General features: G+C 43.7%; 1 protein-coding gene across 1 annotated transcript in view; it reads left to right on the top strand.

Moving 5' to 3' along the window:
* LOC120023925 (utrophin-like) overlaps positions 1–17,052 on the top strand; it is a 187,234-nt gene that overhangs the window by 114,875 nt on the left and 55,307 nt on the right. The window contains 2 exon segments of the mRNA XM_038968027.1: positions 7,491–7,551; positions 16,784–16,845. Of these exon segments, the coding sequence (XP_038823955.1) occupies positions 7,491–7,551; positions 16,784–16,845 (123 nt within the window).

The following is a 17,052-nucleotide window of genomic DNA, read 5'->3' as shown; positions in this document are numbered from 1 at the left end:
TGAGGGTCAGCTCCAGTATCTGGTGGACTGGGAGGGGTATGGCCAAGAGGAGCAGTGTTGGGTTCTGGTGGAGAACATTCTGGGTCCCAACATCATCTGTGAATTCCACCTTCGCCGCCCGCTCCTCGTCCTCGGGGTCGTCCCTCTGGTCGGCGTCGACCCTCCTGCGGCTGGATCCGTGCGTCGGAGGGGGGGTATACTGTCACGTCTACTCCCGCTCCTTCCCCCTGGCATTTGACATCGCCGGTATACTAACCACCGGTCCTGGGATTCATCATTATGCACACCTGGCATCAATCATGCACACCTGCACGTCATCATGATACTCACCTCGACTCCATCACCTTCCTGATTACCTCCCCTATATATTGTATTTATTTATTTATTTCACCTTTATTTAACCAGGTAGGCCAGTTGAGAACAAGTTCTCATTTGCAACTGCGACCTGGCCAAGATAAAGCAAAGCAATTCGACACATACAACAACACAGAGTTACACATGGAATAAACAAAACATACAGCCAATAATACAGTAAAAAAATAAGTCTATATACAATGTGAGCAAATGAGGTCAGATAAGGGAGGTAAAGGCAAAAAAGGCCATGGTGGCGAGGTAAATACAATATAGCAAGTAAAACACTGGAATGGTAGATTTGCAGTGGAAGAATGTGCAAAGTAGAAATAATGGGGTGCAAAGGAGCAAAATAAATAAATAAATACACTAGGGGAAGAGGTAGTTGTTTGGGCTAAATTATATATGGGCTATGTACAGGTGCAGTGATCTGTGAGCTGCTCTGACAGCTGGTGCTTAAAGCTAGTGAAGGAGATAAGTGTTTCCAGCTTCAGAGATTTTTGCAGGTCATTGCAGTCATTGGCAGCAAAGAACTGGAAGGGAAGATGACCTAAGGAGGAATTGGCTTTGGGGGTGACCAGTGAGATATACCTGCTGGAGCGCGTTCTACAAGTGGGTGCTGCTATGGTGACCAGTGAGCTGAGATAAGGCAGGGCTTTACCTAGCAGAGACTTGTAGATAACCTGTAGCCAGTGGGTTTGGCGATGAGTATGAAGCGAGGGCCAACCAACGAGAGCGTACAGGTCGCAATGGTGGGTAGTGTATGGGGCTTTGGTGACAAAACGGATGGCACTGTGATAGACTGCATCCAGTTTGAGGAGTAGAGTGTCAGAGGCTATTTTATAGATGACATCACCGAAGTCGAGGATCGGTAGGATGGTCAGTTTTACGAGGGTATGTTTTGCAGCATGAGTGAAGGATGCTTTGTTGCGATACAGGAAGCCGATTCTAGATTTAATTTTGGATTGGAGATGCTTAATGTGAGTCTGGAAGGAGAGTTTACAGTCTAACCAGACACCTAGGTATTTGTAGTTGTCCACATATTCTAAGTCAGAGTCGTCCAGAGTAGTGATGCTGGATGGGCGAGCAGGTGCGGGCAGTGATAGGATGAATAGCACGCATTTAGTTTTACTAACGTTCAAGCAGTTGGAAGCCACGGAAGGAAAGTTGTATGGCATTGAATCTTGTCTGGAGGTTAGTTAACATAGTGTCCAAAGAGGGGCCAGAAGTATACAGAATGGTGTCGTCTGCGTAGAGGTGTATCAGAGAATCACCAGCAGCAAGAGCAACATCATCGATGTATACAGAGAAGAGAGTCGGCCCGAGGATTGAACCCTGTGACACCGCCATAGAGACTGCCAGAGTTCCGGACAACAGGCCCTCCGATTTGACACACTGAACTCTATCAGAGAAGTAGTTGGTAAACCAGGCAAGGCAATCATTTGAGAAAACAAGGCTGTCGAGTCTGCCAATAAGAATGTGGTGGTTGACAGAGTCGAAAGCCTTGGCCAGGTCGATGAATACGGCTGCACAGTAATGTCTCTTATCGATGACGGTTATGACGTCGTTTAGGACCTTGAGCGTGGCTGAGGTGCACCCATGACCAGCTCTGAAACCAGATTGCATAGCGGAGAAGGTACGGTGGGATTCGAAATGGTCTGTAATCTGTTTGTTAACTTGGCTTTCGAAGACCTTAGAAAGACAGGGTAGGATAGATATAGGTCTGTAGCAGTTTGGGTCTAGAGTGTCACCCCCTTTGAAGAGGGGGTATGACCGCAGCAGCTTTCCAATCTTTGGGAATCTCAGACGATACGAAAGAGAGGTTGAACAGGCTAGAAATAGGGGTTGCAACAATTTCAGCAGATAATTTTAGAAAGAGAGGGTCCAGATTGTCTAGCCCGGCTGATTTTGTAGGGGTCCAGATCTCGTTCAGAACATCTCGTTCAGAACATCAGCTGTCTGGATTTGGGTGAAGGAGAATTGGTGGGGGCTTTGGCGGGTTGCTGTGGAGGGTGCCGGGCAGTTGACCGGGGTAGGGGTAGCCAGGTGGAAAGCATGGCCAGCTGTAGAGAAATGCTTATTGAAATTCTCAATTATAGTGGATTTATCGGTGGTGAAAGTGTTTCCTAGCCTCAGAGCAGTGGGCAGCTGGGAGGAGGTGCTCTTATTCTCCATGGACTTTACAGTGTCCCAGAACTTTTGAGTTAGTACTACAGGATGCAAATTTCTGTTTGAAAAAGCTAGCCTTAGCTTTCCTAACTGCCTGTGTATATTTGTTCTTAACTTCCCTGAAAAGTTGCATATCACGGGGGCTATTAGATGCTAACGCAGTACGCCACAGGATGTTTTTGTGCTGTTCAAGGGCAGACAGGTCTGGAGTGAACCAAGGACTATATCTATTCCTAGTTCTACATTTTTTGAATGGGGCATGCTTATTTAAGATGGTGAGGAAGGCACTTTTAATGAATAACCAGGCATCATCTACTGACGGGATGAGGTCAATGTCATTCCAGGATACCCCGGCCAGGTCGATTAGAAAGGCCTGCTCGCAGAAGTGTTTTAGAGAGCGTTTTACAGTAGAGTTTTTACAGCAGAGGTGTATTTGGAGGGCAAGTTAGTTAGGATGACATCTATGAGGGTGCCCGTGTTTACAGATTTGGAGTTGTACCTGGTAGGTTCATTGATAATTTGTGTGAGATTGAGGGCATCAAGTTTGTAGGATGGCCGGGGTGTTAAGCATGCCCCAGTTTAGGTCAGCTAGTAGCACGAGCTCAGAAGATAGATGGGGGGAAATCAATTCACATATGATATCGAGGGCACAGCTGGGGGCAGATGGAGGTCTATAGCAAGCGGCAACAGTGAGAGACTTGTTTCTGGAAAGGTGAATTTTTAGAAGTAGAAGCTCTAATTGTTTGGGTACAGACTTGGATAGTAATACAGAACTCTGCAGGCTATCTTTGCAGTAGATTGCAACACCGTCCCCTTTGGCAGTTCTATTTTTGTGGAAAATGTTATAGTTGACAATGGAGATTTCAATTTTTTGGGTGGTTTTCCTAAGCCAGGATTCAGACACGGCTAAGACATCCGGGTTGGCAGAGTGTTCTAAAGCAGTGAGTAAAACAAACTTAGGGAGTAGGCTTCTAATGTTAGCATGCATGAAACCAAGGCTTTTACGGTTACCGAAGTCAACAAATGAGAGCACCTAGGGAGTGGGAGTGGGGCTAGGCACAGCAGGACCTGGATTAACCTCTACATCACCAGAGGATCAGAGGAGTAGGATAAGGGTACGGCTAAATGCTATACGAACTGGCCGTCTAGCACGTTTGGAACAGAGAGTAAAAGGAGCAGGTTTCTGGGCTCGATAGCATAGATTCAAGGCATAGTGTACATACAAAGGTAAGGTAGGATGTGACTACATTGGAGGTTAACCTAGGCATTGAGTAATGATGAGAGAGATATAGTCTCTAGACGTTTAAAGCAGGTGATGTCATCGCATATGTAGGTGGAACAACATGGTTGGTTAAGGCATATTGAGCAGGGCTAGAGGCTCTACAGTGAAATAAGACAGTAATCACTAACCAGGACAGTATTGATATTATATTAGAGAGAGGCATGTGTAGCCAAGTGAACATATGGGTCCAGTGAGTGGTTGGGCTGACTGGGGACACGGTGATTCAGACAGTTAGCAGGCCGATGCTAACAAGCTAACAGTTAGTAGGCCGGGGCTAAACAAGCTAGCAGTTAGCACACCGGGTTAGCAAGCAAGCAGTTAGCAGGGGCTAGCAGTTAGTAGACCGGGGCAGGCAAGCTAGCAGTTAGCAAACCGGGGAAAGCAAGCTAGCAGTTAGCAGACCGGGGCAGGCAAGCTAGCAGTTAGCAGACCGGGGCTAGCAAGTTAGCCTTTGGGGGACGTCGCGATGGGGGTAAGTCTGTTTTTGCCTCTTCGTGCGGTGACGTCGATAGTCAGTCGTGGAATTAGTAGGGTTCCAGGTAGCTTTAGGTAGCTAGCAGGCATAGCAGGTTAGCAGAATGGGCCTTCAGCGGGCGTCGCGCATGAGGGGCCTGTTGGAGTCCTCGGGCAGATTGTCGGTATTCCAGTCGTAGAGGATTGGCAGTGTTCCCTGCCCCGTACCGGCAGTAGAAGGGGTCCGGATATTGTAGCCCAGGAGTGGGCTTCGGTGGTAGCACAGGAGCCCTGGCCAGGCTAGCTTCAGGCTAATTGGTGCTTGCTCCGGGATGGAAACGCTAGCCAGGAGTGGTCACCCGGGATTGCGGTTAGCTAGTTGCGAAGATCCAGATGAAAATGTTCAGAGTTTGGAGTAGGAATCCGGGGATATGGAGAGAAATAGATCCATTATGCTCTGGTTTGAGTCACGTTGTTCGAACTGGCGAGAGCTTTCCGAGCTAAAGGTTAGCTGATGACCGCTAGCAATGGTTTGCTAACTGAGAGCTGGTAGGTAGTTAGCTGGCTAGCTTCAGTTGAGGGATTCCAGATCCGAAGTAAATAGAAATACTGTAGAAAAAAGCAGATCCACGCCACATTGGGTGAGGCGGGTTGCAGGACTTTCAACTTTCAGCGTCTCCGTTATATTCACCTGTATTGTGACTGGTCACTGGAAGTTCTACATGGCACCTCATGGCAAAGAACTCACTGAGGATCTGAAAAAAATAATTGTTGCTCTACATAAAGATGCAGAACAGTACAGATACAGTACAGATGAACGTGGTACTTTCAGGCGTTTGGAAATTTCTCCCAAGGATGAACCAGACTTGTGGAGGTCTACAATTTTTCTTCTGAGGTCTTGGCTGATTTCTTTTGATTTTTCCCTGATGTCAAGAAAAGAGGTACTGAGTTTGAAACCTTGAAATACATCCACAGGTACACCTCCAATTTACTCAAATGATGTCAATTAGCCTATCAGAAGCTTCTACAGCCATGACATCATTTTATGGAATTTTCCAAGCTGTTTAAAGGCACAGTCAACTTAGTGTATGTAAACTTCTGACCCACTGGAATTGTGATACAGTGAATTATAAGTGAAATAATCTGTCTGTAAACAATTGTTGGAAAAATGACTTGTGTCATGTACAAAGTAGATGTCCTAACCAAACTATTGTTTGTTCACAAGAATTTTGTGGAGTGGTTGAAAAACTAGTTTTAATGACTCCAACCTAAGTGTATGTAAACTTCTGACTTCAACTGTAGCTAATATGCAGGGAGGGTGTATAGGTTAGGCTTATAGAGGGCAGGGAAAGGCAGCTATGTGTGAATGGCTTACGACAGCTCGTAAAGTCTTGTCATCACATTTGGCAGCTTTTATTTCAGGTCCTGTCGGTCTATTGGTTGTCAAATCGAATTTCAAGTCAAATTTTATTGGTCACATACACATGGTTAGCAGATGTTAATGCGAGTGTAGCGAAATGCCTGTGCTTCTAGTTCCGACAGTGCAGTAATATCTAACAAGTAATCTAACAAATTCACAACGACTACCTTATACACACAAATGTAAAGAGATTAATAAGAATATGTACATATAAATATATGGATGAGCGATGGCCGTGTGGCAAAGGCAAGATGCTGTAGATGGTATAGAATACACTATATACATATGAGATGAGTAATGTAGGATATGTAGACATTATTAAAGTACCGTTATTTAAAGTGACTAGTGATACCTTTATTAAAACCATTTATTAAATGTATTAAAGTGGCAAGAGATTTGAGTCTGTATGTTGGCAGCAGCCACTCTATGTTACTGATGGCTGTTTACCAATCTGATGGCCTTGAGATATAACCTGTGCTGACCTCGCCTTCTGGGTGATAGCGGGTGGAACAGGCAGTGGCTCGGGGGGTTGTTGTCCTTGATGATCTTTATGGCCTTCCTGTTACATCGTGTGCTGTAGGTGTCCTGGAGGGCAGGTAGTTTACCCCCAGTGATGCGCTGTGCAGACCTCACTACCCTCTGGAGAGCCTTGCTCTCGATTGTGCATCTGTAAAAGTTTGTGTTTTAGGTGACAAGCCAAATTTCTTCAGCCTCCTGAGGTTGAAGAGGCGCTGTTGCGCCTTCTTCAGCACGCTGTCTGTGTGGGTGGACCATTTCAGTTTGTCTGTGATGTGTACGCAGAGGAACTTAAAACTTTCCAACTTCTCCACTACTGTCCCGTTGATGTGGATGGGGGGATGCTCCATCTGCTGTTTCCTGAAGTCCACGATCATCTCCTTTGTTTTGTTGACGTTGAGTGACAGGTTATTTTCCTGACACCACACTCCGAGGGCCCTCACCTCCTCCCTGTAGGCCGTCTCGTCGTTGTTGGTAATCAAGCCTACCACTGTAGTGTTGTCTGCAAACTTGATGATTGAGTTTATGCCCACGCAGTCATGGTAGAACAGGGAGTACAGGAGAGGGCTGAGAATGCACCCTTGTGGGGCCCCAGTGTTGAGGATCAGCGTGGTGAAGATGTTGTTTCCTACCCTCACCACTTGGGGGCGGCCCGTCAGAAAGTCCAGGACCCAGTTGCACACGGCGGGGTCGAGACCCAGGGTTCCGAGCCTAACGAATGAACAGCTGTTCATTGCTGTAGTCAATGAACAGCATTCTTACATAGGTATTCCTCTTGTCCAGATGGGATAGGGCAGTGTGCAGTGTGATGGCGATTGCGTCGTCTGTGGACCTGTTGGGGTGGTAAGCAAATTGGAGTGGGTCTAGGGTATCAGGTAGGGTGGAGGTGATATGATTCTTGACTTGCCTCTCAAAAGCACTTCATGATGGTTGTGTTTTGGCTTTGAAGTTCAGCTAATTCTTCCACTTTCCTTCTCTCCGTTTGTTCTGCCCTTTATCTGTGTAGTCTATAACAATAACATGCCGTTAGAACACATTAACTGGTTATTTAGACTGCGCAGTGCCTTTTTACAGATACAGCCATCTTAACTTACTCTCACTGTCCAAAGGTTATACCCATACATTTTTCAATTTCACGCATAGTGGGTATCGTATTTGTACAACAAGCCAATTACATTATGGAACTATTAGTGGATATTTGCAGAAGCGTGCGGCTCGAAAGACTAAAATGATTATTGTGCTGCAAATATTGCGTGTTTTTATATTTACATGGTGTATTTTCCTCCTTTTTCTCAACAGCCTCTGTGCAGCTCCCGTGGCAGAGGGCGGTCTCTCAGAATAAGGTTCCATACTACATCAAGTGAGTAACACTTACTGAAAACATGCTGCTTGTGCATGCTATAAGAATTTTTTTTCTTTATGCTTATTGTATGCTAACTAATTTGACTTGTGAGTGCGTGATTCTATTAATGCTCTAAAGTTTCCTTTAAAGATTGAATCCTCATTTGGGGAAACAGTGCCACTGTTCGCCCCCCAGCACCTTTGTTGTAGTTTTTGTTTTGTTTATGAGAGGAGAAACAGGAGAGGAGCGTCCCAAACGGACGTGGCAGTTTCATCATATTGAATTTGAAGTGATTCGAAGTGCAATGTCAATTGTTGCTCATTCATTTTGCCGGGGGTCTTTCCGATTTGCATAATACCTGTCATAATGATGAAGTATTCATGGACCCTTTTACAGTCGGTCTATAGCAGCGGTATTACTGCTTAAGATAGGTGTCACATTGCCCATTGTAATACATTCACAGACAAGCTTAGCAGCAGACAGCTGGTCCATTAAAAAAGCAGAGAGTGAGGGAGAGGTTTGTGCTGATAGCCACTCAGGATGGCTTTCAGACCGACACATGCAGAGAGAAAGAGACAGAGACAGGTGGACAGAGAAAGTGGATAGAGATACGGGGGCTACTGAGAGACAAATAAACTGAGAAAGAAGGATATGAGTAGAAAGAGAAAAATAGTGATTAATAGGAAATGACAGTCAGAGAGAGATGGGTTGAGGATGAAAGAGGGAGAGGGGGTGATAAGGAGGTAGAGGTACAGAGACAGGTTGTGAGAGATACTGAGTGAGACAGGGAGGCATTCCTGTGAACACCTGCAATTTGTTTAGCCCTGGAGCTTTGCACTGGAAAGCATCGGAGATGAAAGCAGCAAGAGGCTGGGAAGACAGGACAGGCTTAGAACTATGGAATCAACAACAGCTTTCTGTGATCACAGGTGTTGGCCCTCAAGCGGCCGACTACTGAACCCTTTGCCCCCCCCTTGTAACGGTTGTTCTCCTCCTCGTCTGAGGAGGAGCAGGGATCGGACCAAAACGCAGCTTTTGTGGAATACATAATGAATTTATTTAAAGAAGACAAACACGAAGCACACTTGATAAATTACAAAATAACAAAAACGACGTAGAACGACCTGGTCTCTCTAGGTTTCTTCGTAGGTTTTGGCCTTTCTAGGGAGTTTTTCCTAGCCACCGTGCTTCTACACCTGCATTGCTTGCTGTTTGGGGTTTTAGGCTGGGTTTCTGTACAGCACTTAGAGATATTAGCTGATGTACGAAGGGCTATATATAAAATAAAAAATAAACTTGATTGACATGAGAACTTACATAACACGAAGAACAGGAACAGACTAAACAAACGAAACAGTCCCGTGTGGTACATACACAGACACGGAAGACAATCACCCACAAACAAACGGTGTGAACAGCCTACCTTAATATGGTTCTCAATCAGAGGAAACGTCAAACACCTGCCCCTGATTGAGAACCATTTAAGGCTAAATAACAATGAACCTAAACATAGAAACAAATAACATAGACTGCCCACCCAGCTCACGTCCTGACCAACTAAACACAGCTAAACAAAGGAAAATAAGGTCAGGAACGTGACACCCCTTCCCCACACACAAACACACACACACACACACACACACACACACACACACACACATACAAACACACACACACACACACACTTTTTACCATATGTACCATTCTTGACTCTGTATTACATAGCACAACAACTTGACCACGGGTTTAGCTGAGCCCCACTCACATTCATCCTGAGTGCCCCTATAAGAAGGGGAGAAAGGATGAGAAATCAGCCTCCCTCAAATCCAAAACACTGTGAGGTTTTCATATCATTCAAATGAATGCCACCACCGGGAGCTGCAACACTCAGTTATCGCCACTGTTGTCGTCTGTGATTAAACATCTCTCAAATATCTTCTGATCCCTTTGAGTGAATTCAAAACTCTGCCACAGCCTTCACAGGGCTAATTGTAGGTCACTTACAGTGTAGTGATATTACTGTGACTTCAACATCAGGCTTTGGCACATTAATTTGGCTCTTGCCCCCCACCTCTCTCTCTCTCACCCCACTTCTCGTCGGCCTGATTGCACAATGGCCGCTGTTTAAACCACGCCTTACACCCGTCCCTCCCCTCCCCGGGAGAAGCGACACACTAGCAAATCAAAAGGTTACACACGGACACCTCGACACCCGCCACTCTGCCATCCTAGTTGACCCCAAGCTGACCTCTGGCAATTCAGTGGGCTCAGACGTCCAGAACACTGTCAGGGTATAATATTGGACTGCCCCTCTCTTCTGCCCACATAAGAGCTAGCTTAAGCTTCACATTACACTCTACGGAACATGTGTGGTATGGGTTTGCATTTTTGAAATGCAAAGGAGAAGAGGAGATAAAAAAATATAACATTTTGAGGGGAGGATTAGAGGAAAAATGTATTTGGAATATGTCAATTGGAGAATGGTTGGAGATAAGTCTACCACAAGGACTGTCACAGAAGATGCAGGAAAAGTCTCCCTGAGTCACAGATATTTCCCTAATTCTATTTCCCTAATATTTTTAAATGTTTAGTCATAACCGCTAATGATTATTCATGACTTACATGTCTATGACTCTGTGACTTTGGGAGTTGACAGAGCATCACTACACCGAGCATAGCTCAGTGTTTCACCTAGCTTTACATAAACTAAGGCTCTCCGCCTACACTTTTGTTTCCAATTAGTTTCAAATGAAAATGTTTGGGTCGACTGGCCTGGATGTTTGCTTTTTGTGCATTTTATACCCAATTTACAGTACATCTACATTGCATCCAATTATATACAGTGAGGTCCAAAAGTATTTGGACAGTGACAAATGTTTTGTAGTTTGGCTCTGTACTCCAGCACTTTAGATTTAAAATTATACAATGACTATGAAGTTAAAGTGACTGTCAGATTTAATTTGTTGGGATTTTCATTCATATTCAGTGAACCGTTGAGAATTTACAGTACTTTTTTTACACAGTTCCCCCATTTTACCAAAAGAATTTGGACAAATTCGCCTATACTGTAAAACTTCAATTAAAAGCAGTCTCTCAAATAGCTGATTGTCCCTTTTAATAGCCGGGCAACGGCACACATTTGAGCAAATAAATGGCTATATCAAATAAACGCTGGGTCTAAATTAATTGTTTACGAGGTTAGCATGAATTGTTTACAATGTTTAATGTTTGATTTGTTCCATTAAATAATTTACTAAAGACTTGGAAAAAATTATGGAAATCATACATTTTTATCACCAGTTAAAAAAAACTGCTAGCCAGATGATAACACATTAGTGCAGAAAATGAAGAAATGTAGTAAAATGCTGGAAATGATTGTTGGAATTATAACAATTATTTTTGCAAATATGCAGAAGCTGTAAGCATATATAACAAATTGTGATTTATTTCCCATCAGTACAAAACATTGTTTAGATACATTTCAGACAACGATGCTGTTTACACGTGTTTGTTGCATCATCATTTCTGTGGCTACTTTTACAATCACATATGTGCGATGGTACGCTGCAGGGACCACTCAACAATGATCACAAATATGTGATCGTACGCATCAAAGGTTTAAGTATTTGGTCCCATATTCCTAGCACGCAATGGCTACATCAAGCTTGCGACTCTACACACGTGTTAGATACATTTGCAGTTTTAGTTGTGTTTCAGATTATTTTGTGGCCAATAGAAATCAATGGTAAATCATTTGTGTCATTTTGGAGTCCCTTTTATTGTAAGTAAGAATATAATATGTTTCTGAACACTTCTGCATGAATCTGGATGCCACCATGATTACGGATAATCCTGAATGAGTTGTGAATAATGAATCAGAAAGTTACAGAGGCACAAATATCCTAACCCCAAGACATGCTAACCTCTCATCATTACCAATAACAGGGGAGGTTAGCATGTTTTTGGGGGGTATGATATTTATGCATCCTTTATCTTCTCTCTGGTCTGTGATGTGGATGAAGTAGCCAAGCCAAACAGGAAATGCCAGGAGAAGTAGTCATTATGCAGAGGATTCTAAACACTGTAATTATGCACCCAGTATCCGAGGCAACCTGGAGCCAGGGAGAAGCAGAATAGCAGACTCACCTCTGTCATTCTATTCACACTACTCTGCTACAGCTTGGCCACACACTCTTTCAAACAGCACTTTCCTGTAGCTTTTTGGTTACATAAAATGTAGAGTTTCCTAGGTTTTAGGTAGTATTCCATCCCAGAGGCCCGTTGTAATGATGTTCACTCTTCACACAGAAATGTCAAGTGCTGCTCTCTATATCACTCACTCATTCACTCCCTGCTGAGGACAGATTCAGTAATAATAGTATGTATTAGGATCCCCGATTAGCTGCTGCCAAGGCAGCGGCTACTCATCCTGGGGTCCACACAGGTATCAAAACACAACAAATAAAATACACAATATACATAGCACTACACGTACATTACAATTTAGCAGATGCTCCCATCCAGAGCGACCCACAGCCAGTACATTCATCTCAAGATATCCAAGTGAGACAACCACATATCACAGTCGTATCACAACCACGTATCACATATCACTACATACTACAATGCAAAAATGAAATACCAAAAAATGTCTGTCTCTCTTCACAGTGCCTTAATGTGTTCTTGAATATGGTTGTATTACTAGTTTGAGTTACCTAGGGTGGCAGAGTTCCATGTAGTCATGGCTCTATTTAATACAGTGTCATGACGTTGGCCTGGGGGTAGGTTTATGACAGTCATAAATACCTCTTTCCCCCCTCCCCCGTTCCTCTTCCCTACTGATGGGACATTAGAAAGCCCCTTTGGTTAACATAGAGATTCTGGGAACATCAGAAGTTGGGGGGAAATTAACTATATTCTGGTAATCCGACCAACTGAACATATGCGGTGGTACTTAAGGTATATTATGTCAGTTCGGTTGCCCTCTGACACATTCTCATCAATGATAGAATGACATAAACTCTACCGTGGAAAGTCTAAACATCAGAGGTATCGGATTCACATGGAATTGTTGTTTAATTCAAATGTTTGAATATGAAATTATTTGTGAAGAGATGAAATGTAATTTTAGCTTCCAAATGAGAGATTTGGGTTTTCATAAGTTTGGCCTCTGCTCAACCAGTGGCCCGCCCCTGTGAAGAGACATGGGTTACAAACTTTTCAGACACACCCCTCTCCCTCCACTATATAAAGCCATTGACAAAAATATAACTTCCTGTTCCGGGTACATTAGGATGACGATCCGATGTCAGAATGGTTCAGATAATAACTACAGAACTAAGCCAACATCAGCATGGACTTTGGTTGTGAATGGTATGAACTTTGAACTCGTATTCACTACAGAAGTGATACCTCCTAGCCGTTGAGTTAGCAACAGCTGCTACAAACGCAGGTTAGGAAGGACAGTCAGAGTATCCCGTCTACTACACAACGTTACTACGACAGTGACCACCAGAGACATTCTTCAAAGGACAGAGGACTCGGTTTGGCAACCCGGTCTTCCATCTACCACCAACCTACTGAAGCGCAGCTCAGAGTAAATATTTATTGCATTTTCCTTTTCCAAATGGGCGGTAATTTAGAATGCATAAGATACTGTATTTACGATAGCACAGCTTCACCTCTGTTCCAGTCTCCCGCTCTTTCACTAAAATCCCGCCCTTTTCTTTGTGTAACAAGCTGTCATATCTGTTCCGCCCGCTAGGGACATTTTCCTTTATGACGGCAATTTGTAATCAAGTTAGGATTTAATTGTATGTGTGATTCTGTGTGATTAGTTAGGTATTTAGTAAATAAATAATTAAACCCAATTTTGTATTGCTGATTCAACTTGTTAGCCAGGATTCTTGCAGATAACCAAGAATTTACAACTTTCAGAATATGAGACTGAAGTAAGATGATTAATATTGATGGCTATGGATGTAAAATATTACTAAATCTTTAAGAGTTTATTCGGAAGATAACAGCTCTATAAATATTATTTCTTGGTGTCCCTCTCTAGTTAATTACATTTACATGATTAGTTCAATCAGGTGATATTAATTACGGAGAAATTATTTTATAGAATAGCATGTCATAGCAATTAATCTGGCATAGCCAAAGACACGACAACAGTGTGTTTCCCAGCATCTGTTCTGGACTTGGGTATTCAAGTAAAATCAAATCAAATGTTATTAGTCACATGCACCGAATTCAACAGGTGTAGACCTTACAGTGAAATGCTTACTTACGAGCCCCTAACCAACAATGCAGTTTTAAAAAATACAGATAAGAATAAGAGATAAAAGTAACAAGTAATTAAAGAGCAGCAGTGAAATAACAGAAGCGAGACTATAAAGGGGGGTACCAATACAGAGTCAATGTTATTTGAGGCACTGCAAATAGTCTGGGTAGCCACTTGACTAGATGTCCAGGAGTATGGCTTGGTAGTAGAAGCTGTTTAGAAGACTCTTGGACCTAGACTTAGCGCTCCGGTACCGCTTGCCGTGCAGTAGCAGAGAGAACAGTCTATGAATAGGGCCTTCCTCTGATACCGCCTGGTATAGAGGTCCTGGATGGCAGGAAGCTTGGCCTGGTGATGTACTGGGCCGTTCGCACTACCCTCTGTAGTGCCTTGTGGTCGGAGGCCGAGCAGTAGCCATACCAGGCAGTGATGCAACCAGTCAGGATGCTCTCGATGGTGCAGCTGTAAAATCTTTTGAGGATCTGAGGACCCATGCCAAATATTTTCAGTCTCCTGAGGGGGAATAGATTTTGTCGTGCCCTCTTCACGACTGTCTTGGTGTGCTTGGAACATGTTAGTTTGTTGGTTCCCAAGGAAGCAGCGTATCCTTCGCGTCGGGCTCGTCAGAGTCGTGAAAGGAAAAAGAGGATTTGGCTAGTCCGTGGTGAGTAATCACAGTCCTGATGTCTAGAAGTTATTTTCGGTCATAAGAGACGATAGCGGCAACATTATGTACAAAATAAGTAAAAAAATAAGTTGCAAATAAGCGAGCAAAATAACAATCGGCTGGGGGCACATAAAACATCTGCCATCTTCTCCTCTGGTTGCAGGTCTTGTTGGCACCGATGAGTGTCCGAACTGTGTGCCAACTGCTTGAACAGACAGTGCGGTACCTTCAACACATCAACACCGGTGGTGCTGATCTCTGAGTTCCTGTCTGAGCTCATTACCCAAAGCTGTCTTATCATCCATGTTGGCACCAGATATTACACCACAATTACATTCCAATAGGCATTACAAGTAGAATATAATTGACTCGGAACCATTGGTGCACACATGGAAAAGACTACATCTCTAACCGAGTTTGATAATGAATGTTGCATTCTATATGGCACTTCCAAGCCCCTTCGTTCCATTCAGGCAGCAGCTTCAGAACAGTCAACCTTAACTGCTTATTTAGGAAGATGCATCTCTGTGTTGTTCTTCAAATCCGAGAGATTTTTGATTTGTCACTAGTTACCACCAAGTCAAAATTGGCTATATAATAAAAATGTATTAAATATTTTTTTAAGGTTAGGCATAAGGTTATCAGTGTGGTTAAGATGAGGGTTAAGTTTAAAATCAGATTTTATGAAGATGCATTTTAGAAATTGGTGGGGTTTAGCCATAATTATGACTTTGTTACTGGGGTAACTAGTGACGACCGATTCTAAAACCCTGTCCTTGCTGCCAAACCATCTCTTTGACATTATGGGACCTGAACATCTGTGTGATCCTTGTATTCTTCAAGCCTTAACATGTGTACATACATCACAGCTTTGTCCTTGTTATGGTTACTGCAGGTAATCTTAAACTTGGGAGTTTCTGAGGATAAATGAAGACGGATGGCTGAGGGAGAGGGTAGGGATGATTGAGGAAAGTTAGAACCTGGCAACTCTTGTCGGTTGACTTCATGACGACAGTCCTACATTGCCAATCCAGATCCAGAGGAGGTAGTAGGCAGCTAGTGTAGTCCATTTGTTGATTGAGACAGTGTCCTTTGTTCTGTGTTTGTCATTCCGCTGCTTTGGTCTGAATACATTGTGGCAAGACACAGGCGGGTTGCCAGATCAGTCAACTCCCCGTGTTTCATCTTTGGGGCTAAGGCTGGCTTCTCTTTGATGTGACTCCTTGACACTTATTGGAATTGCAACATTTATTGCAATTACTCCGACTGCTGTTGACATGAGTTTTGGTGTGTGTACATGTTTATGCCACAGCCTTGGCAAAATGCTCAAGCTGTCCATTTCTGATGGCTTGGTGTCCAAATTTTCACTGGGACACAATAATATCCACTCGACCGTGATTGAATCAGGCCCTGTCCAGTGTAGGACAGCTAAAAAAGACACTCTGAGCTCCAGTGATATTTGGAATGCAAGACGTGTGTGTGGAGGAAGGTGTAAAAGTGTCAGCCATTTCAGAGCATGATGAATAGGGATGAACACCTGCTGACGGCTTCTGTAGTCAGTCTCCCCTGTGTTCTACTGTCAGCACTTCACTAGCTTCCCTGTCTTTTCTCACTCTCTCTTTCTATCTCTCTTGCTCTCACTCTCTTTCCAACTCTCTCTGTCTCTCTCTCTGTGGAGACAGTCTCCTCCACGATAACCTAATCACAGAGACACTGGCGTTCACAACAGAATAGACATCTAATTTTAAACCCACGCCTCCTTTGTAAAACGTTAACTCATTACAGTCCCTTGATACCAGTGTGGGTACAGGGAGGTATATTTTGCCGAAGCGGAATACCTCCAATTTTTATCAGTTCCCTGATCACATGAAGCAGTGCAGACTGACACAAACCCCAATCCTGCTTATCAATGTTGTCTTCTGGAGTACTAAACTCAACACGACTCTCTCTCCTTGACCAGATCTGTTTTCTTGGTTTTTGTTTGCATTTTCATTTCAAATGTTGTTTATTTTTGTAGATTTACCATACCATATTGAGAGGGGGCATGTGGAGATGAGAGGGGTGTGTGAGAGGGGTGTGTTGGTGTGTGTCTCCTTGTGCATCACTCTGAAGGCGTCCCGGAAAATTTGTATGCTTTGGTAATCACAATCAAATCCGCATTTCTGATTTGTGTACATGGGCCTCTATCTTTGAGCCGATAAGAAAACAGGTAGAGAAGCAGTCTAGACTGTGATTGCACAGAGCAATTTATGTGTGTGTGTGTGACAAAAGCCTTATCGTTATCCCCTGTTGTTTTCCAGCCACCAGACTCAGACTACCTGCTGGGACCATCCAAAGATGACAGAGCTCACCCAATCGCTTGGTATGGAACACATACACAACCAGACATGCATGCATACACACAGACTCCACTCCACTCAAAAACTTCCAATCCAAGATAGCGTAGCAGTCGGACGCGGGTTTGTCTTGTCCAGCCTAATTTTTTTTCCCGTATATATTTTAAGCTCACTTTCCACCTACGATCTAAATATACTTTCCTGCCACCCGCCTCACCAAATGTGGTACGGAT

The sequence above is a fragment of the Salvelinus namaycush genome, chromosome 29, assembly GCF_016432855.1.
Source record: "Salvelinus namaycush isolate Seneca chromosome 29, SaNama_1.0, whole genome shotgun sequence".
Lineage (NCBI taxonomy): Eukaryota > Metazoa > Chordata > Actinopteri > Salmoniformes > Salmonidae > Salvelinus > Salvelinus namaycush.
Note: the sequence above shows the minus strand (reverse complement) of the source record. Positions and strands in the feature narration are given on the sequence as shown.